The sequence below is a fragment of the Balaenoptera musculus genome, chromosome 9 (genome assembly GCF_009873245.2).
Source record: "Balaenoptera musculus isolate JJ_BM4_2016_0621 chromosome 9, mBalMus1.pri.v3, whole genome shotgun sequence".
Classification (NCBI taxonomy): Eukaryota; Metazoa; Chordata; class Mammalia; order Artiodactyla; family Balaenopteridae; genus Balaenoptera; species Balaenoptera musculus.
This window is the reverse complement of record NC_045793.1, coordinates 95,952,338-95,976,651: the sequence shown is the minus strand read 5'-3', so window position 1 is coordinate 95,976,651 and position 24,314 is coordinate 95,952,338. Positions and strand designations below refer to the sequence as shown.

General features: G+C 45.8%; 1 protein-coding gene across 2 annotated transcripts; it reads left to right on the top strand.

Annotated features, from left to right (window-relative positions):
- The first annotated feature begins 250 nt into the window (after window positions 1-250).
- On the top strand, window positions 251-24,056 carry INHBA (inhibin subunit beta A). Of its 2 annotated transcripts, XM_036864025.1 has the most exons (3): window positions 251-424; window positions 8,973-9,504; window positions 18,697-24,056. In XM_036864025.1, the coding sequence occupies exons 2-3, from the start codon at window positions 9,117-9,119 to the stop codon at window positions 19,584-19,586; spliced, it is 1,278 nt and encodes a 425-aa protein (XP_036719920.1). In that variant the 5' UTR covers window positions 251-424; window positions 8,973-9,116; the 3' UTR covers window positions 19,587-24,056. The 2 variants fall into 2 exon arrangements, with proteins under 2 accessions (XP_036719920.1, XP_036719919.1); XM_036864024.1 differs by lacking the exon at window positions 251-424 and having other exon boundaries at window positions 8,860-9,504.
- The last annotated feature ends 258 nt before the right edge of the window (window positions 24,057-24,314 follow it).

Below are 24,314 nucleotides of genomic sequence, written 5' to 3'. Positions count from 1 at the left end.
CTTCCTAAAATTAGAGTGGGGCACCTGTAAATATTTACTAACCAAGCCAAGGCACTGCCAGAGCACACTGCCAGTGTCTATGAAAGTACACCGTGCCCAGAACAAGGGCACTCCCATTCTGCAGGCCTGGATGGGCCTTGGAGGTGCTCTGATAGAGGGGCAGAACCTTTGGACTCTTTCTATTAGCACACGAGGGAGGCAGCAATTCACTGATAAAAAGAAATACACACAGGACTGCCCCCAGCCTTTTCCGCATCTTCCCTCCAAAGCTACAACTTGGGAGCAGGTAGTGGGGCATCTTTGTGGAGAGACGACACTGGATTAGGATCAAGATTTCTGCTTTTATCAGTCCGATGGCATCTATAGGCTAAGCCTATATGTCCTCAAGTCAGCAACATGGAACTTTTAACCCAAGGGCATCCAGGTGAGAACCACGATTACGACAATCTGTTATCCGTTCTCTTGTAAGTACTTTCCGTAGTCTTCTGGGGCAATAGGAAGATGAACCAGATGTTTCCTGATTGGATTAGAACTGAGTTTTGATAAACAATTTGGAAATATATGTTGGTCAGGAAGGCCTTTGAGGGCATGTTTATTCCATTTGCATTAGTGTTGGGTTTTTTGGGGGGGTTTTCCTCTTTTTCAATATCTATTTTTCTCTAGAGGTTAAAAATGCTTATTTCTCTCTCTAGATTGAGTTTTCCACAAGTACTAAATGGTTACTTCTTGGGAAGAAATGCGGGCTTTTCTGAATCATTTGGCTTTTCTGAAGCATTTGGCCTTTGGTTCTAAAATCACCATTTACCTGAGGAGACTGTGATTCAGGTGTTGGAGTTGATGAGATGGCTTCCGAGTGTCTAAGACATTCCCCTCGTGCTTTGTTCATCTCAGCACAATCTCTGACTGACCCTCTCCTCTCTAGATGATCCAGGTCACTCAGGGACTAAACGATAAACCTGGGAAGTTGGCCTCATCGTACGGACAACAGCATTTCACATCTAAGCTAGTTAGATCCAGGCAAATTCCCTTTTGTGGGTTTCACCAACATTTGTTGATGATGATGATTATTTTCCTTGATGTGGGATCCTTCACAACACTTCCCCCAACTCTCACAAGACAGCAACACCTGAAGGGCCATGGCCTTCCTAAGGAAGTCTGGAGAATATAATCTTGCTTGGAACATGCACTAGGATTTAGCAAAGCATTCTGTTTTCTCTCTGTGGATATTGATTGTGTGTCATTCCCCTGAGGTATTAAACAAATAAAATCAGCCACATCATATTTGTTTGCTCTGGGAGCAAGGCATGGTAATCTCACTTTTGCGAATTTTACTTCAGGGAATTCACTAGTGCGTGGATTTCTCTGATACTGAATTGCTCAAGTGAATAACTCATTCCTCATTCGCTTTTTGGTTTCCGTGATCTGTTGCCTCCTAACGACTTGGGTGGGGGCCAGCTCATCTCATTTTGTTGCTGGTCACCCAGATTGTGCTTTTGACTAGGACACAAAGCCATCAGGGAATACATGGAGGCCACACTGGAAAGTTGGTGGGGACGCCTGAGAGGTACCGTCACTGTGTCAGTATCTGCTGTGTGGTGTGGGCCCCCATCAGTCAGGAAGCACAAGACACATGAGGAAGCAGAATCCCTGGAATTATTAGTCTCTTGCCTGGTTGCTAAGGCCCCTTGGGTCATGGATGGGAAGGAAAGTAGGTGAAACTTTTAAATGATAACTCTAAACAAGGGTGTCTCAACTGCAAAGCAATTAACATTTGGGGCCGGTAATTCCTCTCTTGTGAGGGCTGTCTTGTGCATTGTTAGGATGTTTAGCAGCTCCCCTGGCTTCTACCCAGTAGAGGCCAGTAGCACCTCCCTCCCCAGTTAGGCCAAGCAAAAATGTCTTCAGACATGGCCAAATGTCTCCTGGGGAGCAAAATCTTCCCAGTTGAGAACACATTGCTGTAGATGGAGAGATAGCAGTTTGTTTACTGGGGTTTTTTGGTTTGGGTTTTGTTTTTGCTTTTCTTTCCTTAGTCATTTTAGTTCTAGCATCTGGGTTCCCTTGGTTCAGATAAGGCATTTCCAAACACTCTTAAAACAGAGCAGTTGCGCATAGCACAAAGCCTTGTGGGATATTCTGGTGGTTCTCAGAGAAGTGGGAGGCTTAGGAATAAGAGTTTTGGATTAACTACTTCTGACCCTGTTGTCTTCTCATGAATTTTGGAGGATTTTAAAAAATCTGATTTTACTGAGGTATAGTTGATTGACAGTTTCTGCTGTACAGCACAGTGATTCAGTTACACGTATCTATACTTTCGTTCTTCATATTCTTTCCATTCTAGTTTATCATAGGATATTGAAGTATATGGTTCCCTGTGCTCTACAGTAGGACCTTGTTGTTTATCCATCCTATATATAATAGTCTGCATCTGCTAATCCCAAACTCCCACTCCAGCCCTTGGAGGAATTTTAATGTTTCCCTCTCTCTCTCTCTCTCTCTGTTTAGCTGTATTCATTCATTGATTTGACGTAAAAGCAAACAGCTTCCTAGCTCACTTTGGAATGTGAGATGCTCATCCTTCTTTGTCCCAAATCTCTCTACCTAACCTAGAGCCCAGGCAATGGGCAGGCTCCGGCTGTCCAGGAAACAGGCAGGGGTTGCCAATCCTGTATTCAACCCAAACCATTTGATGAGACTCCAGAAATCTCGCTGCAGCAAATATCACTCTGGATCCCGCCCACGTTTTCTGGATCCCGAGCTGCCTCTCGAGGGAGTCCATTCCCCACCGGGGGCAAGGTTTTCCTGCCTTGAGCCCAGAATAACACGTCAGCTGCTGAGAACACCTCGAGACCTTTTGATTTCTCCCTCTAGTCACGTTTTATGTTCCGTTTCCCAGACGGGATGAACCAGAAATCATGCTCTTGGGGGGAACAGATTTTTCACAGGAAGGAACTAAAACACCCTGAGTCGTCAGCCGCCTAGCCAGTGCCCTGAACCCCCCAGCCTCGTGCCATTTCAATTGAATCAGATGACAACTTCCCAGTCACCTGCTTGGGGCGTTCACGCCTCCTGGTGTTTTATTTTTTTTTTTTAAACAGAATAACAGGAAAGCGTGAGCAGCAGCTAAAACCACAGAGCCATGAAAAACGGGCCCCTTTTCTAGGCCTGTCTCCTTGTTCCAGGAGTAGTGAGTAAAGAGACCAATTAATAGCATGGATGGAAGCCGAAGGACAGACGGTTTGCTTGAGAAGAAAAAATGAACATACTCGCTCCTTGATCTATGCCAACTTTGTACGGGGACAGCTGTTGCTACGAGTAAACGCCACTATAGGTTAGCCGTGCCCCAAGGTGTGTGTCACCGCGGGCCCCAGGATGGCACCGGGACGCTGGTCTCTCCCCCGCTCACACCCCTGAGCTCTTATCCTTAAAGGAACTTTGGGTTTTGACCAGCTCACTAATTGTGATCGAAAACACCAGCTTTCCCAGCAAGGCACAAGCCCTGGAGTTTAGCAGCAGCAAGACAGGCCCTAATTGCTCCATTTACATAAAAGTAGAAACATACAACTTCTAAATATACATCTCTGGCACATCGCGCCTTTTGCAATTACAGTAAAATAAGGTACCACAGTTTCCCTCCCGGCTCCTCGAAGCAAGCTGCTCCACCGGATTCTCCAGGGGCCGCTCCTCCAGGCGAGAACAGAGCCCTGCAAAAGGCCCCAGCGAGGAGTCGGGGAGCTTTGTGAAGTCGCCAGTAAATCAGGCCGCCTGCACTAGGTGAAAAGCGCGGTGGCAGCGGGCCACCGCGCTCGCGCAGTGGCTGGGAGGACCCGGCTCCGCGATCGGAAAGGGGACAGAGCTGGCGGGGCAGGAGCGCTCCCCGCGCGCGTCTGTCCGCCCCGGAGCCAGCCCGCAGGTCCCGGTCCTGGTCCCTGACATTGGCCGTGCTTTCAACCCTGGCCCTGATGGCTGGGTTCAGAGATTCCCAGCTGCCCTCCCTGATCAGTGATTTTTTTCCCCCTCCCTCTCTGAATTCTCTAGCTGCCAAAAGGGGGGAAAAAATCAAGAGCTGCTCTTAAAAAGAAGTTGCCCTTGCTGGTGCTCGGGGTAAAAATAGAGGCGGCCGCTTGCGCACTGCTTGGCCCGGACTCCGGCCCCGCGAGCCGGGCCCGAGCAGCGGCCGCGATCCGGCGTGATCCCCGGGAGCTGCCAGCAGGTGTTGCTCAAGGTACAGTAGCAGGCCGAGCAGCGCGACCGCAGGGCCGGGGTCGGGGAGCCGCGGGGGGGAGGGGGGCAGGAAGTGAAAGAGAAACCAAGCCGAGGACGGAACGGGAGACGCTGATCAGGAGCTGGACGAACCAGCTCCCCGCCCCTGGGCCCCGGAGTCCGGGACGGAAAAGATCATTCCGCCATCCAGAATAGTCGACAGAAGTTATTTTAACCTGCCAACTTCCCCTCCCACTCCCACCTCATTTCCACTGAGTGAGGAGGCATTTCCAGCGTGGCTCAGCTCTGAGGCTGGGGATTCAGGTGGAGAATGACATCACAGCTGGTGGGCTGACCGAGGCAGGTGGGCCCTTCGGTGGCATCCGTGGCCAACGCGATCTGAGTCACCCGAGAGAGGGTGTCTCCTCTGGTCGGGGTGCCGCAGATTCCTGTGACACAGATTGTTCAGAGAGAGGCACCGGGGCATCTCAGAAATCATATCACCCAGTATTTTCTGAGCACCGTGCTTGACCCTGCAGTGGAGTATTGTGGATCCACTTTATAGATCAGGACACTGAGGCCTGATGTTATCTGGTTAGTAAGCAGTGGAACCAGGGTCTCATCCGGGTTGGTTTGTGCCCCCAGACTCATAAACATGGTGGTATTTCCAGGACGCCAACGTTCATGTTGGGGGGAGGGGTGCATTTAGATGCCCGGCCCGGACACCGCTGTCCCGGACTGCTCATGCAAAAAGGATGGGGAAATTCCTTTCTTATAGAGGGGCTGGGTCCGTCCAGTTTGAAACTGATGGGCAGCTTTGGAGTTAACCAACACTGATCCAGTTTCTATCTTTCCTTCTCAGATTCCCTCTGTTCCTGTACAACCTAACGATTTTATTTCCTACTTCATTTCTGCATATGCAATTCTTAGAATACTCCCCCCCCCCCAATACACAGCTCAGCACCCACACTTTCTCTGTGTTTAGCCAAGACAGACCCCCTGAGACAGACTTCTGGTGTCCTAAAGGAACCTGCTTAAACTACACATCAGGAGGCCAGAGCCTCTATATTTTGCTTGTGGGCACAGTGAAAAGTTTATTTTATGCATGTTAAATCCTGCATACAAAACAGCATATCTGGTCATATGGCTTTCATTAGCTCCCAATTTTGCACATTTTATTCAACTTGTCATGAGTACCCGGCTTAGGCTTCAGCTATACTCCTTCAAACAACCATTCCCCAGCATTCTTGTCTGAGGGGTCCTTTCTCCTGTGTTATTTCCCTGGCTTGCTAACACTGCCTCTTCCCTCCCCCAAGACACCCTGACCAACTTAAGTCCTGTTTCAAGAAACGTTCACTTCTTTTCATTAATCTCATGTTATATTTGTAACAATTTAGAAATCATAGGACTTGACGTTCTGGTAAGGAAGAATGATGTAGTGTTTTTTTTTTTTTTTTTTTTTGCTAGTTAGACTGGGATTCTTAAGACTGGGAAGGATACACATAAAGTTCACTAGCAGAGAATGACTATTTCCAAAGTTCTTGGTGATAAATGATTTATAAAGCAGGCATTCAATTTCAAGATGTAAAATAATAGTGTAAGTCGGCAGAGGGGAGACTATCAGCCTGTAAGTATACATATTTTCCTTTTCTTTTTCTCAATACAATATCTTATTTTTAAAAATTCAGTTATTCAAGATGGAAAATAATAGTGTAAGTCAGGGGAGGGGAGATCATCCCATATAGGTATACATATTTTCCTATTGTTTTTCCCATCCTGAACTATCTTATTTTAAAAAGTAAACTCAGAATCTCTCTGAAGAGCGCTGTGAATTCTTCTTCCCTGTTAGAAACAATAAAATACTTTGTAAATAGAGGCAACTTCATGAAGTAACAGATGTTTTATGTGAAGATATAAAACCAAGCCTGAATATAATGAGAAGTGTGTGCATGATTGGTCAAAGAAAAGTTGAAAGTTGGAACCTCAGTGAGATAGAGCTGTTGGATTCCGGGATTTTTCTAAAAGGGAGTCCAGTCAGTCAGAGGTTTTTCACTGCCTCAGTGATCACCCAGTAGTGTCACAGCAGCCAAGAAAGGCTTTCCATTAGATAATGAGTTATGAAATATGTCTCACACTGGAAAAACCAGTCATCTGCTGATGTCATGCTGATCCTAACCAATCCCAAACAAAGCCCCAGCCCTCTTCTGCTTGACTGGTACCCGTGTGTGACTGTACAAATAAGTAGTACAGTATAAAACTGCTCAGTGCCAATACCATGAAGAGGAACTTGGACAGCTCTTACCACATGAGACAAGAGTCTGCTGGTGAGAGGACCGGAAAGGTAATGCTTTTTCACTCTTACTTCTGAGCTCTTTCCACGTTCATAGTCAGATGGTGAGCAGGACTTTTACAACTTACTGGCACTTCCATGCAGATTGTGATCTGTACCTTTTTACGTATTCAAGCAAGTTAGTAGAGCTATTAATAGTACAGCATGCAAATAGATTATGTGTTTCTACAACCCAGTTCAGCACCTCTATACAAGGACCTGTGCCAAAGAGAAAGCTGATTTTTAAGTTACATTCACAAACAGTAAATTCAGGGAACACAGACAAACTCACATACAGAGAGAGTTCAAATGATGGGTTGCTCTTATCTAAATGCAGCTATTGGGACTCTCAAGTTGTTTGGAGTCGTGAAACTTTGAGTTCTAGTTCAGCCTCTCTTGTAAAACTTAATTGGGCTACGAAATGCTTTGGGTATTGCATATGTGACGCCAAATAGGTAGATTATAAGTCTTCTATTTCCAGGGTATTTTATTAAGCGATGATTAACACAAATGCTCCCCCTCTTTCCCCATTCTCTTTCACCATCCCCCAATTAAAAAAAAAACTAGACTCTTTAGGGAAGGTCAACAAAATCTTAAAAATAGTAACAGTGTAATTGATGGTAACAGAGAAAGCCTCGCAGGCAGATGCTTCAGCAAAGGGGGGCAGGGTATCCAATTCAGAAAAGCATTGTTACCTGTGCAAACTGTAATTGTAACTTAGTATCACACTGGTCTCACCCTCCTCCCCTTGCCCTCAGCTCTTATGCTTGCAAGTAATGCTGTTTATTAACTTTTCCCACCCAAAGTGCATTGCTTGATTCTAATGCTCTGAACACACTAGGTGTCAGATATAAGCTGACTGTATCTACAGAAACTCAGAGGGCTTATGTGTGGGGAAAAAAAAAAAAAAAAAAACCCAAGAGGGAAGGAAAGCTTTAACAGATGGACCTCTTAAAGATACTTCTGCAAGATAAAAGCAATAAGACAGAAAATGAAAAAAAAAGGGAGGGGGGCAGGGGGGAGGAGAATTAAAAAAACTCAGAGAGGCATTGTTTAAAAATTCACATTTTTCTTTTTCCGTGAACACTGAAATCCATGATGATTTCATCTGTGCCGTTCCTTTGAGAGAAAAAGAGACCATCAAGAGGCCAGTCCGTGAACAGACTGGTCCGGGGTGGGGGTAGGGGGCAGGCTGAACAAACTACCACATGACAGAGAAAATAATTTGCCAATATATTTTAGAGATTCTTTCCCCCTAGGACCAGTTATTCAAGTCACAGGAGTGCATTATTTGTATAAAATAATGTGGGAAAGGCCAACGGAATTTTGCATTTTGCCTGTGAAGTCAGGGCCAGCGGTGGTGGGCTGTCATCCCGGAGTGTGTGTGCCGGGCAGGAGGGGCGGTGGCTAAAGAGAGGGGACAGAGCTTCACATGACGAGAGCATGTACCGTGCTGCCTGCCTGCCTGTGGATCTTTCAATGCCCCGGCTGCATTCTGCAGTTGGGAAAAGTAGAGTGTATTATATGACCCCAAACAAAAGTTCTATTGGGCTCCCCTCTGATAGCCTGCCACTGTTGACGGCCCTGAACATTGAAATATGAATGAATGGGGGAAAAGGAGGGTCTGCAGGATTCCCTCTGGCCAGCAAGATCAGGCTGGCCCCAGTGACCCCTCTTTCCGAGCCCCACCTTCCAGGCTGTGGCCGGGCAGGATGGAGGGGTGCTGGGGGCAGGCTGTTTCCGTCTGGTCCTCCCTGTCGATGGAGACAGATTGGGGCTTTGCTTTCCCCTGCAAAAGAGGAAGAAGGTGAAGCAAGGGGACTGGGCAGAGAAAGAAAGGGGAAAGTAGCAGCAGCAAATCAGGAGAATTTCTTTCAGAAGGGAAAGTAGAACTCCAGAGGAGAACGGTGATATTTGAAGAGAGGTGTGTGTGAGGGAGCCGTACGCAGAAGGCAGGCAGCCTGTCAGAAAGAGCTGTCCCTCCCCTTCCTAATCACAGCCTTTACTCACAGACAAACTCCCTCCCTCTCCCATTCACTCACTCACTTAGGGCCAATCACTCCCTCTCTCTCCCTCTCCCTCTCTCTCTCTCTCTCTCTCCCTCTCTCTCCCTCTCTCTCTTTCCCTCCTTCCCTCCCTCCCTCCCTCCCTCCCTCTCTCCCCCTTCTCTCCCTCTCTCTTCTCTCCCCCTCTCTCCTCTTTCCCAGTCTCTCTTTCCCTCCCATCCATTCTCTGTCTCTGTCTGTCTCCCCCCCCCCACCCTGTCTCTCCCTCCCTCCCTCCCTCCATCCCTCCCTCCCTCCCTCCCTCCCTCCTTCTCTTTTACTGGGAGACAGTCAGAACTCTCCTCCCTGACAGCCACAAACCTACAGCACTGACTGCATTCAGAGAGGGAACCTGCAAACAAAACTTCACAGAAAACTTTTTGTTCTTGTTCCAGAGAATTGACTGAAGAGGAGAAAGAAAAAAAAAAAAAAAAAAAAACCCAAAAAGGAAAAAAAAAAAAAAAAAACCTGTGCGTGAGTGGGGGGGAGGAAAAGCAGAGCCTTTTAAAAGGGCAATCACAACAACTTTTGCTGCCAGGATGCCCTTGCTTTGGCTGCGAGGATTTTTGTTGGCGAGTTGCTGGATTATAGTGAGGAGTTCCCCCACCCCGGGATCCGAGGGGCACAGTGCAATCCCCGACTGCCCGTCCTGTGCGCTGGCCACCCTCCCAAAGGACGTACCCAACTCTCAGCCGGAGATGGTGGAGGCCGTTAAGAAGCACATTTTAAACATGCTGCACTTGAAGAAGAGACCCGATGTCACCCAGCCGGTACCCAAGGCGGCGCTTCTGAACGCGATCAGAAAGCTTCATGTGGGCAAAGTCGGGGAGAACGGGTACGTGGAGATAGAGGATGACATCGGCAGGAGGGCAGAAATGAATGAACTTATGGAGCAGACCTCGGAGATCATCACGTTCGCGGAGTCAGGTGGGTGCCGGCCCTGGGGGGATGGGGCGGGGGGGGGGGGGTCACGTTGGTCTGACAGTCCTGGGAGGAACTTCTTGCCCTCCAGGGGTACCCTGCCGGGCAAGGTCAGGAGTTATTAGGGGACGCAGGGGAGGGGGAGAGGACCGCACAGAGCTGGGCTCCTGGGCTGAGCCCCGGCAGGAGGTGACTAGGTCACACTTGCGTATCTCAGCCCGTCGCCCCGGAGGAAGCACTCGGCCCGATCTGGAGCAGGAAGCCGCTCTGAGAGAGGCTCCCTCGGCCTGCCGGGGAAACCAGATCAGAGCAGCCCGGAGGAAAAGCCGGGGCATTTTCGGGTGCTGGCCGGGGGGAGGGGGGGTCGGGGGGGAGCCTGGAGGCTTCCGGACCCCATCCCAAGTTTTTACTGGGGGGAGGGGAGGGGCGGCGAGCGCGGGATCGGGGCGGCATGGCACAGATGAAGTCATTGTCTTAAAAGCAACCCCTTTCCTTTAAAAAATCCAATCAGGGGCCACATCCGAGAAGCAGGGCATATTAGTGACAGTCATTTTGACCTTTAGAAATTCTGCCTGTAAGAGCACAGACATCACATTCTAGGCAGCGAAGAGCAACTTTGGGGGCTGGGGGGTTAGGGAACAGATGACATTGAACCAGCAGTCCCTTTCGGAGCACTGACTTTTGCTCTCTGAACCAAAAAAAAAAAAAAAAAAGAAAAAAAAGAAAAAAAGAGTTTTGTTCTCTGTAAAGTTACTAAGAGCTCTCGGCCAAGGAATGCAACCTTGACAAAGTGCTCTCAGATACTACGCTGAGCGCTCCCTCAATCCTTAAGAGGAAGAACTTTAATAAATAGATTCTCATCGTTGGCTCAGGACCGAGCTAACCTGTTGCTGAAGAAAAAAATTACCTGTCAAAAGGGCGGGCTGGAGACCCTGGGGGCCAGGTTATTTTTACAGTTAGGTGACCCAGATCCTTTTGCCAGCCTACAAGCCCCTGCATGCAGCCCAGGCACACAGATGTGTTAATTTCATGTTACTTTCATGGTAATGCCAGGCTAAAGAACTGTCTCCCTTGCCAAATCCATTTGAAAGGAATGCCATTGTTTTGTTTGGTGGAGCATATGGCCAGTAAAGTATGTGCCGGGACTCCCAGCATTGCTGTTTAAAAGTTTGCCGCAGTAGTATAAACAATTAAGGCAACACTCAGAATTTCCAGTCCTGAAAACCTGTTGACTCAGATGTTATATTTCCAAGAAAACCATGAGAGACCTGGGCATCCTTCTGGGGGAGATAGCCTGCTGGTTTGCTGGCTTCCCCTCGTAGGAAAAGCCCTGGTGTCCTGTGGGCAGTTTAGCTGTCTCACCAGAAGCTTCTTTCTTTTCAAGAACCTCTGACTTCCTTCGCTTAAAGCTTTTTTTTTATAATGCAGCTGCAAAGGACATGATACTTTTGACTTTATCTTGTGAAGCTTATTGAGTGAAAAAAGGCAGGTTGGAGTTTTTGAGTTGCCACCCAGTTTTTCTCAGCCATTCCTGGGGTCCTGAGCAGGGAATGGATTCCAGTGGTCTAGGGACTGCTCCTTCTGCCACAGAGGGACCCTATATATGTTTCTATATACCAATTGCCACACAGAATGGCCTTAATTGCAGCTCTTCCTCAATTGGCTTTTCCCACATCATATGACTAGGTAGACCTCTGCCTTTGGCCACTTTTAACTCTACGCCTGATGCTAGCAATATGCCCACTTTCTGACTTCTCTGACTTGTGTAGCAAATTACTCTCTTGGCACTGAGAGATTTTGCAGTAAAAGAATTTGACTCTTTACCTTCTTTCTCACTTATGGCCCTCATCTGAGTGCCAATCTTTTTCTCAGTTATATGAAATCTCGTCATTTTTAAAAAGATCTTTTCTGGTAGGTGTTTAGTTTGAAAGAAATTGAGCTACTTTTTGAAAAGGTGGATTCATTTGACTCACACGTGGACTAAAGTTTAAGGTCTGTAATGCAGAAGTCCTCCTGGTTGAGTTTACAACTTGACTTTGGGTGAGCCGCTGGATTCTTAGAAAAGGTGTATGACGCGCTTGCTTCTTGTTCTCGTTTGAGGAGTTTCACGCCTCAACTTTAAGTCGATTTTGTATGATTTCACAAAAACGATTGCTCTGTGGACAATCTACTCTCCAAGGAGAGTAAGTACCATGTGAGTATTTTGCTGTTCTTTTGCTGACCCAGGAAAGAGATTTATCTTCGGGATGATTGTAGTGAATATACGAAAATGTCTTGTTACTTTTGGAACAATTCAACCTTAGCAATGCTCAAACGACGTCAAACGTCAAGGTTCTGGGAGGTAGCAAAGGGCATTCATTTTTCTTTTCTTTAGAAACTGTTCTGTACAGCACAGAATCCAGTCAGTAAGTCATCTGTCACCTGCACGCATGTCACCGATGTTCACCCCTAGATGAATCCTTCAGCCTCAAAATTCCTCATTTGGGGATTCTTGTTTAAGTGTGGCCTCTGCTCATCAGGATGGTTGAATAAGGCCAAGACATGGCCACCGCAGTTGAGGAACTCCAAGAACTCAAGTGCCAGGAACTTGTTGGACTGAGTCTGTCCCCTAGTGCTCAGGTGGAAAGCACCCCATCTTGGTAAAGCTGATATGAGCTGTTATTGACTAATCAGCGAAGCCTTGCCCTCAGGCTCTCTGAAATGTATTCCCACAAACAAAAATGATTTTCAAGTCTGTCACCCCAGATTGCTCACCGAGGTGACTGTATTCTTTGCAAGGCTGGCAACAGAATCCTCTGTTGTTTACTTTAACACCTTAAAGGAAAAGAGGAAGGGATGGGTAGGGCCAAGCCAACTATCACCATAATTGTCCTTGAAGTCAAAATCAGTGGTCTTCTTGACCGCTCTATCTTAATTTCTCTCTCTTTTTTTTTTTTTTCATTTGTGACAATAGCTGGTCAAAGTACAATAACACTGTATCCTTGAGTCCTCCTATGAGGCCAAATTTATACTCTGATTCTGGTAATGAAGTTAGCAATTGATAGCACTTGTTGAAGAAAGGATAGGGGAAGAAAGACAAATCAAGCACCAACAAATAGAAAATGCTCACATAGCCCAGCCATGTGGGTTTGAAAGCAACACATAAAGCTCCTCCCTTGGAAGATACTAGGTACAGAAGATTTGAGTTAGAAATGTACACAAATGTTCCCAAACAGGGGTCGAAGGCAGCTTGCTGGGATGACTATTTTCCTCCACCCCAAGAAAGCCATCTCAAGGTGAAGTTGACTCCCATCACCCCACGCCAGTCTTCTGAACTTGCCTGGGAATGAATTCGCCCTCACTGGAGGGTGTCTTTAGGGGTTACACACTTTCTTCGCTGAATAATGGGAAATGATCGGCCACAAGAGGGCGCATTCCAAAGACTTTTGCTCCTTAACCAGTTAATCTTTTAGGGAAACACAATTTCACCTACTGGAAGCCCTAGCCTGAATCGCCCTAATCTTGGTGATTATCAGCTACCCCCTCCTTCCTATCATTCTGCAGGAAAAGTTAGGATTTTATGGGTTGGGAGGGACATGACTACTACCTGTAACATTTTAAATGAGACAGAAGGAAAGGAAATGGGAATTCTAGTGATACATGTGAACATTCCGGAGCTCTACGGAAGACAGAGGAATGAGAAATTTCAGAAGCAAACAAAGCAGAGCGGGGAGAAATGTGACCATGAATCATCAACAATACTGCTTTGCTCACACGTCTCTCCCTAATACGGCCGCCTGGGCTTTTACAAAAAAACCTCTTCCATCTCCCCTGATGTTGTAGCCTAGTTGTCCTGTCTTATCAACGGTTTTCACCAGCGACAAATGACAAGTGACTTCGAACAGGGAGGAGAAAGTCTATTTATTTAACACCTTGTGGGAACATAGCTTACGGCTTTGGAGGATGCGTTTGTTTCTGAACCAAGAGTGTAGAGAGAAACGGTTGGGAAAAGATGTGAAAAGAGATGTGTTAGTGGTTTGGGCCGGTGGAGGAGGTGCACTGGAGTCGGGGTGCGGGTAGAGCGTCAGGGTAGAAATGCAGTTTTCATATTTGGAGAGCCAGGAATCGTACCTTCCTAGGACTTTTCGTCTTGCCCCCTCTTCTGCTAAAATATACTCAGGCACGATCTCTTAGCTGTAGTTCAGAATGCTTCCTACCCAACTGATTCCTAGCTCCAAAAATTCATAGCGTAAGAGTTCTCAGGAACTTTGGAAGAAGTCTCTGAAAGACTGTGGGTTGAACCTTCAGGATTTTTTTTCTACTTTTTTTAGGAAACTAAAATCCCTTTCTCTCTAAATATTTAAACTTTTTCATCACCCTTCAAATGAAAGATGCAGGAGTGTGGCCGAGCATTTACAATTCAATAGCACATCCTAAGAAAAGATATTTCAGGCTAAAAAAATCAAAAGATAATTTATAACCAAACTTGTAGTTCTGCTACAGGCAAGACCCTCTCCTGTAGGTTAAAGGAGGCATAACCTTTAAGGCCTCACTTGCTGCTTTTTTGCAGAAACCCCTGGAAACAGTCCAAATGCAAAATTAGTGCTTCAGGGAACACACATGCCTTCAAAGGTAGCTCTGTCTTCTCCCACCCATGACTATACCACATCTAGGCACAGGGAAACCTTGGTGAAAGGACGGAAAATTGAAGTCATAGCCGCGTTTTACACTGAGGTTTCCCTCCACCCCCCATGGTGACTTTAACTTCTCCATAAACAACAAGGCTCTTTACATTAACATTTGGGATTTAATCATTACCCACATGGAGAAGGGCAGCATACTTTGAGCAGGACCCCGGTGAGGAAGAAACCATATCAAAAATGAAACCCTGCTTGTTAGTATTGCTTATTTCATTGGAGTTGTTCAGGCGCCCATGAACCTGAGATGCTGGAGGGGGGGGTGTGGGGTGGATGAGCAGCGTTTTGTATCCTGATGTGGGCGGAGGGGAACAACCAGGAGGCTGGCTGCTTAACCCTTGGCATGCCGGTTCAGTGAGTGAGTTCTTAAAAACACTTGAAAAATTCTGAAAGCACAAAAGCCAAGGAAAATGTGCTTTCAGGTGTTTTCCCTTCCAGCCTTCCAAAGTCTTTCCTCCCGTCCGGCAACATTTCTGAGGTGTTCCCTATAAGGTGCAGTAGTCATCCCTCCTACCCATTTTTAGGCCCTTTTTTTCTCTCCCTTTGGTATGTGTCCACCGAGCTCAAGAGAGGTTTAAGTGATGAAATATTATCACCCACATGGGTTTGCGTGGGACTTTCTTAGTGAATTACTCAGGCGGAGCAGGCTGTGATACAAGCCTTGCTCACAAGCCTCGGGAGAGAAAAAATAGCACAGAGGATGAAAAGAATATTATCAGAGAGTAGGTAATGAAAGGTTAGCAAAGCCTCCAGCTCTATCTAGATAGGTAGGTAACAGTGTAGGAACCCAGTGCACACCTGTATAAACTGATGCTGTACCACAAAGCACTATGGGAAGACTTCCATTCCGAGATTTTATAGCAGGAGATATTTAAGTCAAACCTGAAACTGACTAGCAATTGATCCTAAACACCTCAGCCTTAGGCAACCTCCTTCCATTTTTCGAGTTGCTGTGCGTAGAGATTTGAGGATTGGAGCATCCTGAAACCATCACTGCAGTATAGCCATCTGTCTCAGGTAAAACACAGATAAAGCAAATATAATCAAGTGGCTGACTACTTATATTTTTCATGCCTAAGAAATTTGAGGGTTGTAATATCTTTCTGAGACCTACAGCCCTGGTATATATGAATTCCATCCAGCGTCTAGCTGTCTCATTCTCCCCACCCACTTCTGCAATGAAAGCTAGATGTAAAAGAAAAAAAATATGCACTGCTGAATAAGTCAGAATACAATAGAACTTTGAAAATGTACCTGCATGTAAGGTAGACATTAGGAAGCCTTGAATCTCTCTCTTCCCCCCGTTCTCCTGAGCATTATGGCAACAGCATTTTCATGAAATTGGATCTCAGTTTTATTTTTTTCCCTGATAAAACCTCATGCAATATACAAATAGCAGTTCCAGAAATGGACACCAGGAGAAGGAGGCGACAGGCATGTCAATTAGTAGGGGGAAAATCCAAATGTCAGAAATATGGGGGAGAGATCCGTCCGCAGGCAGTGGAGGCAAATACAGGGAACCGAGTCTTTCTGCTCAGATCATTAAACCGATGCATATTTCAGCACGGTGCCTCTTCCCAGGACGCAGGCGATGCCATGCAGTTAATTACCAGCCAGGACCAGGATGAAAGTCATTTTATGATGACTCTCTGATCCTAATATAACAGCACCTGACAGATTGAGCCCCCTCTAATGAGTACTCTCTTTGCACAATCCTCTCTCAGGAACACTAAATCATTTGCTTCCAAGTACGGCTGCCTGTGAAGAAGGGGTGGAGCCATATCTTGCTTTAGAAACCAGCTCTTGTGAAATGAGGGGCCGCCCTGTAGGCTGTTGCTGGAAGCAAGGGGCCTCGGCCTCGCTGACCCTCCAGAGGCAATTTGCATGCGCTCTCGCTTGTACAGGTCGGCCAGTGAGCATCTCACCACCCCCTCCCAGCATGTGTAGACTTCTCTGGATTTTATTCAAGGAAAGTCCAGTGTGGGTGGGTCCACACTGCCACCTGGACCCTCTCTTTACCCGGGGACCATCTCCCTTCACCCTCAGCGCCCCGCTGGCAAACATGGGTTACAGCAGAGCAGAGCCTGTGGGAATGAGTTAACGTCAAACCCAGAGGGCTCTCCCAGCCCGGGGACGGACAGACTCTCGCGTTTCACACTCTTTCCTAGAAAAACAAAACAGAACCTTGTGGCCTCTGGCTTCTCTAATTTTGCAGCTACTACCTCTTTGTCTTTAGAGTGGCACCCTGTGCGGTTTAGGGTTTCAGAAGCCGGCCGGGGGCGGAAGCAGAAGGGAGAACAGCGGGGGGCTTGTCTAACATCCTCCGCGGGGCAGGGCGGATGTGCGGGAGCTGGAGGGGACCACACTCTCCTCCGGGCCGGTTCGCAGAGCCTAGGGCAGCTTCCGGCAGCTTTTTCCTCTGGTCTCGGCAGGACCCTACCACTACAGCCGACCCTCTTTTTAGATTTAAACCATGAAGCTCGGTCTCCCGGACTCTCCTCTTTTGCTTTCTTAAAAGACCAACAATCACTACCATCCCCCTCCCCCCAACCCCCCAGCACCCCGCCGTTTTTTTAGCAAAGGAGAGTACTGGATTCCCATTTTGGAAAAAAAAAGTCATCATGCTTCCTAAAAAAAGACAGTTTCCTCCTCTGACTGCTCCCCGCTCTGGTGATCTAATCATAAACCTAACTTCATGATTCATTTCAACTCCCGCCAGAGATGCGAGGTCTGCCCCTCGCCACCACCGCCATCAGGGCCAGTGTCCTCCCAAGTTTCTACAGAGATGCCGGAGCACCTTTCCTATGCAAACCTTCTCGGCCCCGGCCTCCGTGAATTTACCACTAGCACAATCACACTGTGCAGAGCGTGTTAAATTAAGAACAGAATCTACAGCTCGCCATGCACAGAAGAGCCTGCATTCTGCCGCAGAGAACTTGAAACCGGGCCTAAAATTTATAGTACCGTAAACATCTCAGGGCTGAGAGTGATAAGTATGGCTGGATTTCCGTTAGCTATAGAAATCCAGGCAGGGAGACCACCCCCCAACCCCCACCCCCCACTCCCCAGGGAGTTGCGAGTTCTAAGATGAACTTTCAGATGGTTGTCAGATTTGGACTCGGGATGCGTGTACTCAGAGTGGGAAGCAGGTACATGCAGGCAGTGGTCTGGGGGATGTAGGGGGTAGGAGATGGATCTCTTAATCTAGCTCAATGCAAAGGGCGCCTCCATGTGTTAATAAGGAAGCAAGTAATTGCCTACTTTCTGCTAAATTCTGGGCTATGACAGTGAATGAGACAGACAGGACCTCAGACCTGGGGCGTCCTAAGCTAGACTGGCAGGAGGGTGTGTGTGGAGATGTCAGAGGTGGCTTAGGAAGAGGGTCGTCCCGTCTGAAAACTGAAACCTCATTAAGGGCAGCCACCGAAGCTGGTGTTTTGGGAGCGGGAGTCTTCTGGGCAGAGCGGCAAGTGTCCCTGCCTGGGGGTGAGAGATTGTGTGAGATGCTCAGGCTGCGTGGCTGGCCCGTGAGGATGGAGCAGCGGGAGACAGCTGAGCTGGAAGGCGGGAGCAGCTCAGGCAGAGCCCAGAGCTCCGTGCAGTTTCTGTTTTATACTGAGGGCAACAGGAACTCAGTGAAGGATTGGAAGGAACAAGTGATGCAAACAGATACACCTGTGGGAAAGATCCCTTTACCTGCTTAATGGAGAAATGATGGGAGAGGGGGCCTGACTCCACGCTGGCCTGGCGGCTTGCACATAAAAGGAAAGGCTGTCGCAGTGACCCTGGAGAGGAACGATGGGGAGTGAAGTGGCTTGTGGCCGTGGAGGAAGGGGAGGCTAGCTCTGTGGGTACAGGCCATGCAGACTTACACGGTGGTGGTGGGGGGGTGTGTGTGTGTGCACATTTGTGTTGGGGATAATAGTATTCCCACAGCTTGCTAGAGTTTATAGTGTGTCTTCATCTATGTTATCCCATTGGGTCCTTCCAAACCTATGGGATAATGGGTCAAATGTCGCTATGTCATTCCCCTTTTATAAAAGATGAAACTGAGGTTAAGTCAGTTAGTCAATAGACCCAGTCTCCCAGACACACTCAGATCCAGACCCTCTTCTTTCTAGAGCAAGAGTTGACAAACTTTCTCTGGAAAGGGCCAGAGAGTAAATCACTTGAGCTTTGTGGGCCAGACGGACTCTGTCTGTCACGGCTCCTCAAATCCAAGTTCTAGTGCAAAAGCAGCTGTAGACAACCTATAAAGAAATGAGCCTAGCTGTGGTCCAGTAAAACTTTATGGGCACTGAAATTTAAATTTCATATAATTTTCACATGTCACAGCATCCTATTTTTCTTCAACCATTTAAAAATGTCAAAACCGTCCTTAAGATCTGTGGGCCTTCATCTGAGGAGCCCGGTTGGAGATGGTCTGTAACAGAGGCCCCCATGCTTGCCTGAAATTAGGGAGTGGCCATGAACCCCAGAACTAACCCTATCCCTGCTCTCTCTTGTGCTGTTTCGTCCTCAGGCACAGCCAGGAAGACGCTGCACTTTGAGATTTCCAAAGAAGGCAGTGACCTGTCCGTGGTGGAGCGTGCAGAAATCTGGCTCTTCCTGAAAGTCCCCAAGGCCAACAGGACCCGGACCAAAGTCACCATCCATCTTTTTCAACAGCAGAAGCACCCGCAGGGCAGCTGGGACACAGGGGAGGAGGCCGAGGAAGTGGGCTTGATGGGGGAGAGGAATGAAGTGTTGATATCCGAGAAGGCGGTGGATGCCCGGAAGAGCACCTGGCACATCTTCCCCGTCTCCAGCTGCATCCAGCGGTTGCTGGACCAGGGCAAGAGCTCCCTGGACATTCGGATTGCCTGTGACCAGTGCCACGAGACCGGCGCCAGCCTGGTGCTCCTGGGCAAGAAGAAGAAGCGAGAAGAGGAGGGGGAAGGGAAGAAGAGGGACGGAGAAGGAGGGGCGGGAGGGGACGAGGAGAAGGAGCAGTCGCACAGACCCTTCCTCATGCTGCAGGCCCGCCAGGCTGAAGACCACCCTCACCGGCGCCGGCGGCGGGGCTTGGAGTGTGACGGCAAGGTCAACATCTGCTGTAAGAAACAGTTCTTTGTCAGTTTCAAGGACATTGGCTGGAATGACTGGATCATCGCTCCCTCTGGCTATCACGCCAACTACTGCGAGGGTGAGTGTCCCAGCCACATAGCAGGAACGTCGGGTTCATCCCTCTCCTTTCACTCGACGGTCATCAACCACTACCGCATGCGGGGTCACAGCCCCTTTGCCAACCTCAAGTCGTGCTGTGTGCCCACCAAGCTGAGACCCATGTCCATGTTGTACTATGATGATGGGCAGAACATCATCAAAAAGGACATCCAGAACATGATTGTGGAGGAGTGTGGGTGCTCGTAGAGCACCCAGCCCGGGGGGGATGGGAGCAAGATGGTCCAGAGAAGACAGTGGTGACATGAAGACATGTTTAAGGTTTCTGACTGAAACAACCAGAAGAATAGAAATTAAAAAAAATAATAATAAACTTAAAAGAAAACCTGAAGCAGATGAAGGAAGATGTGGAGAAATTCCTTAGCCAGGGCTCAGAGATGAAACAGTGAAGGAGGTGGGAATTTGGGGGGAGAGGGAAAATGGGGTACCCTTCACTTCTCCCTCCAGCATTCAAGGGGTGACAGCAGTTGCTCAAATGGGAATATTGTCCTCTCCTTTTCGGTTCCCTTTCGGTATGAGCCTCGAAGTCAACTTGTCCGGTCTGCAGTAATGTGGGCTGACACAACCCAAATAGCATCTAGAAAGCCATGAGTTTGAAAGGGCCAGTTATAGGCACTTTCCCACCCAGTAACCCAGGTCGTAAGGTATGTCTGTGTGACCCTCTCTCTGTGTATATCAGCCCATGCACACACACAAAGACACAACTGCACACAAACACACACAACCCACCACACACACGGACACACAGACACACACACACTGCACAAAGACATGCACAACCCACACACACACACACAAACACACACACCATACAGACACCACACACACAGAGGCATTTCCACACCACACACACACACACACACACACACACACACGTTCTGGTAAAAGAACACTCGTGTGCAGGTGGTCACACCTTCTTTTTCTGCACCACTTCCACAACAAAACAAAAACCAAAATGAAAAAAAAATTGAGAACAAGAATGGGAAGCATGAAAGATCAAGGAAAAAAGAATACCAAGTTACATTTCGTTAAGGTGCTTATGATCTTAGAACTATGCAACCTAATAGGTTTGAAACTGTTTACCTGAGAGAGAACAAAAAAGAGAGACTTTTTTGTATTGGAAGTAACCTGATTAATTTTTATTTTCTTCAAGGAGAGATACTTGAAAGGAATATGTTTGTCCATCTGTTGGATCCAAACATTTCTATATTTTGTAAATGTTGTGTTTTTTTTTTAATCGTTTACTATTTGCACTACAATGGTGTTCGACCTGTCTAATCCTTATTTAACAAGTATTTTCTTTGGGTGGGGCGGGGCGGGTTCTGAGCTGCACTTAATGTGAGCTATAAAAGAACTGCTACAGCACACAAAATAGCTATTTTTATTATTATAATTCTAATTATTATTATTATTTTGTACCTTAAAAAATAGACACATACACCAAAGACATTTGTGTGAGCCTTTAAACAGTCTGTCTGTGGTTGGTATCATTCACCGTCGATGAGTCAGGGGTTGGGATCCAAGGTTGAGTAAGGTGGATTGTGTTCAGGCTTGAAAGACCTGAGAAGTTTGGTTTTTTGACTCCTTTTACATCCATGAAACAGGACATTTCATACTGGATGTACAGTAGTTGTACACTGTTGGCTATCAACTTCAATCAGATTCATGGAACGCTCCATGCTTGTATGTGTATATATACAGTGCTCGGGCACATGCATGTCTGTGTGTATGTATACATGTGGCGCATCGTGTCCATACACATTTTAAGCACTTCAGGCTGTCATTTTTTAATGTTCTTAAAGCAATGAATGTTTGTGTGCAAAACACAGTATTTTTAAGAAGGATAGGCTATCGTTTTTGCTTTTACTCTGAACTAGGTGGGCACATTTCAGAAATTCGGATGGGAAAAAGCCTGGGAATTCCAGTGAATATTCAGCAAGACCCTCCTTCAATGTACAGGGATCCAATTCCCTCCTCTTTCTTGTCCCCCACCCCCATTCTACAAGTTATTTACTCCCTGCTGGGAAAACAAAACAGGAAACTCATGTTCAATCTAGGCCGATTATTTTTGGATAACATATGTATTATCTGTTGGAATCAATCTTAAATCAGAAGCTTTTGCAGACAAAAATTAACCTTTAGCCCAGGATAAAAGAGGTGGTTGTGTTTGTTTGGGGTTTTTTTAATCTTTTTTTTATGATTAAGGCCTGGTTGTGAAAAATACTACCCTACACAGCTGGGCTCAATAATCATGTTGTCACTAGTAAAACAATAAATAATTCAGGGGAAGGTGTTTAAGAGAGTAGGAGTAAGGAAAAGACTGGGGAGCAGGGATGGGGGGCAGTAGTAAAAATTGCGAATATTTTAATTTACAGCCAAAACTCTTGATGTATAGATTGGTATGCGTCGATTCAGATGCAAGAAGGAAAAAAAACAAAAAACAAAAACCACTTTGTTTTATAAATATCAAAGTACCTGCTTAAAGCTAAATTGTTACTAATTTATTCTACAGTATTTAGCTTGCCTAGATCGGAAGTTATTCATTTATGTGCTTTTTAAAATACAGAACCTTATTTGTACTGACTTGTTTGAAGTTTGCAAAAATTGGAAAAACAAAGTCTAATTCAGAAAATTACGTTATTAGCGTTTTGCAAAATATTGAAGCTTTCAGCCCTATGTCAATTCATAGATTTTTAAAAAATATTAATAGTAGGAAAATAAAATATCAGTGAGAAACCAAATATTACTCAAGGTGGTTTAGCTCTTCTTGAGAAATAGACCAGATCAGTCTGCTATCACACTAGGCTGTATGGAGGCAGATTTAATGTCGTTACGTTACCTGGCTATATTTACTAAAGTCTAGAGGTTGGAGGGCTTTTTGAACTGCCTCTTTTTTTGGCACTGGAACTAATGGGAACCTGTAAATAGCCTGGGAAACCAAGTCGTAGTTCACTGTGTGATAACAGAGCTGGCCCAGGCAATGGCCAAAGCAAAAAGAGGTTAAAAAAACAGCTGATCCCCCTTTGTGGCTTCCATTCATCTCAAACACGTATGCCATCTACTAAAACCTTTAAGTCCTGGACATAGTGAAGGTACGATGGGGTTTGATGAGTGGCCACAGTAATTAGAAGCAGAACTAAATGATATTCCATATGACAATATTTTAATGGGAAGATTTCATTTACATTAAATTACACATCTTTGAACTTTAACCAAAATATTTTATTAAGTGTATACGGCCTTGAAATAAAATGATAAACTACTACTATCTTTAATAATCTTGGAAGTTATGCCGCTCTGCGAACAGCCACACTTTTCATGGAACAGCATGAGGTCAAAAGAAAAAGCTTTTAAATTCCACCAGATTGGGTCTTCCTTGTCTGTTTTCCTAAAACAAGTGTGGCTTCATCTGGTCTTTGCATCTCTCTACTCTTTCTGTAGGGCCATCTCTAGGCTTTTAAAAATCTACCCACATCAATCTTCAAAGCTCTGAAAAGCCTTTATTACCAAATATTCTTTTAAGAATGATAAATATGTTGAAGATTGGATTAACATTTTCTTTTCTTTTCTTTTCCAAAAAGTAAGGTGAATTCTGGCACACTGAGTTGGGATTTTCTTGTCCCTGAAGATCAACCAATTTCATACTTATTTAAGATTGATTCCACACTCTGATTTTAAGGAGAGTACCTGCCTTCTCCTCTTAGATAGAGCAAGTGAATTTTTTGTCACCCTCGTGGGATTGGACATCAAGATGACTCTAAAAATCAGAGAAGGTATTAAGCTTAGATTCAAATTATCATGTTCACTTGATAAAATGATTTCCTGTGGGCCTTTTGGCGACTTCCCTTTTCAATGTAGAGAAAAGTTAGTCACCCTGAAAACCTACACAATAAATGGAACTTGTAGAAGTGGGCAGAAGTCTTGGGGGTGGACATTGTGTGTGTTTAAATTAAACCCTTTATCACTGAGAAGCTGTTGTATGGGTCAGAGAAAAATGAATGCTTAGAAGCTGTTCACGTCTTCAAGAGCAGAAGCAAACCACATGTCTCAGCTACATTATTATTTATTTTTTATGCATAAAGTGAATCATTTCTTCTGTATTAATTTCCGATGGGGTTTACCCTCTATTTAAATGCTTTGAAAAACAGTGCATTGACAATGGGTTGATATTTTTCTTTAAAAGAAAAATATAATTATGAAAGCCAAGATAATCTGAAACCTGTTTTGTTTTAAAACCTTTTATGTTCTGTGGTTTATGTTGTTTGTTTGTTTGTTTGTTTGTTTTATTTTGATTTTATTTTGGTTTTTTTTTTTGGTTTTTTTTTGGCATACTACATGCAGTTCTTTAACCAATGTCTGTTTGGCTAATGTAATTAAAGTTGTTAATTTATATGAGTGCATTTCAACTATGTCAATGGTTTCTTAATATTTATTGTGTAGAAGTACTGGTAATTTTTTTATTTACAATATGTTTAAAGAGATAACAGTTTGATATGTTTTCATGTGTTTATAGCAGAAGTTATTTATTTCTATGGCATTCCAGCGGATATTTTGGTGTTTGCGAGGCATGCAGTCAATATTTTGTACAGTTAGTGGACAGTATTCAGCAACGCCTGATAGCTTCTTTGGCCTTATGTTAAATAAAAAGACCTGTTTGGGATTTATTATTTTTATTTTTTTGTCTTATTGGTTTCCCAAGATCAACCTTGCACACATATTGCCACGTCGTTTGCTGGGTGATAATTTCATTTCTACTATAATTATCTGGAAGAGTATGAGAAAAACAGATCGAATGGGAGAGACAGAACAAAAGCTGAATTGAGAGAGCGCATATAGAAAAAGAATATATATTGCTGTGGCAGAGGTTTGTAATGGGCTGCAGGTACTTGGACCAGCAATATTTATATTCGATTTATT

Excerpts from the sequence above, each read along its gene's own strand:
- INHBA (XM_036864025.1), top strand. The coding sequence starts at position 9,117 with ATGCCCTTGCTTTGGCTGCGAGGATTTTTGTTGGCGAGTTGCTGGATT. Across the intron at positions 9,505-18,696 it reads CATCACGTTCGCGGAGTCAG|GCACAGCCAGGAAGACGCTG; the intron begins GTGGGTGCCGGC and ends TTTCGTCCTCAG.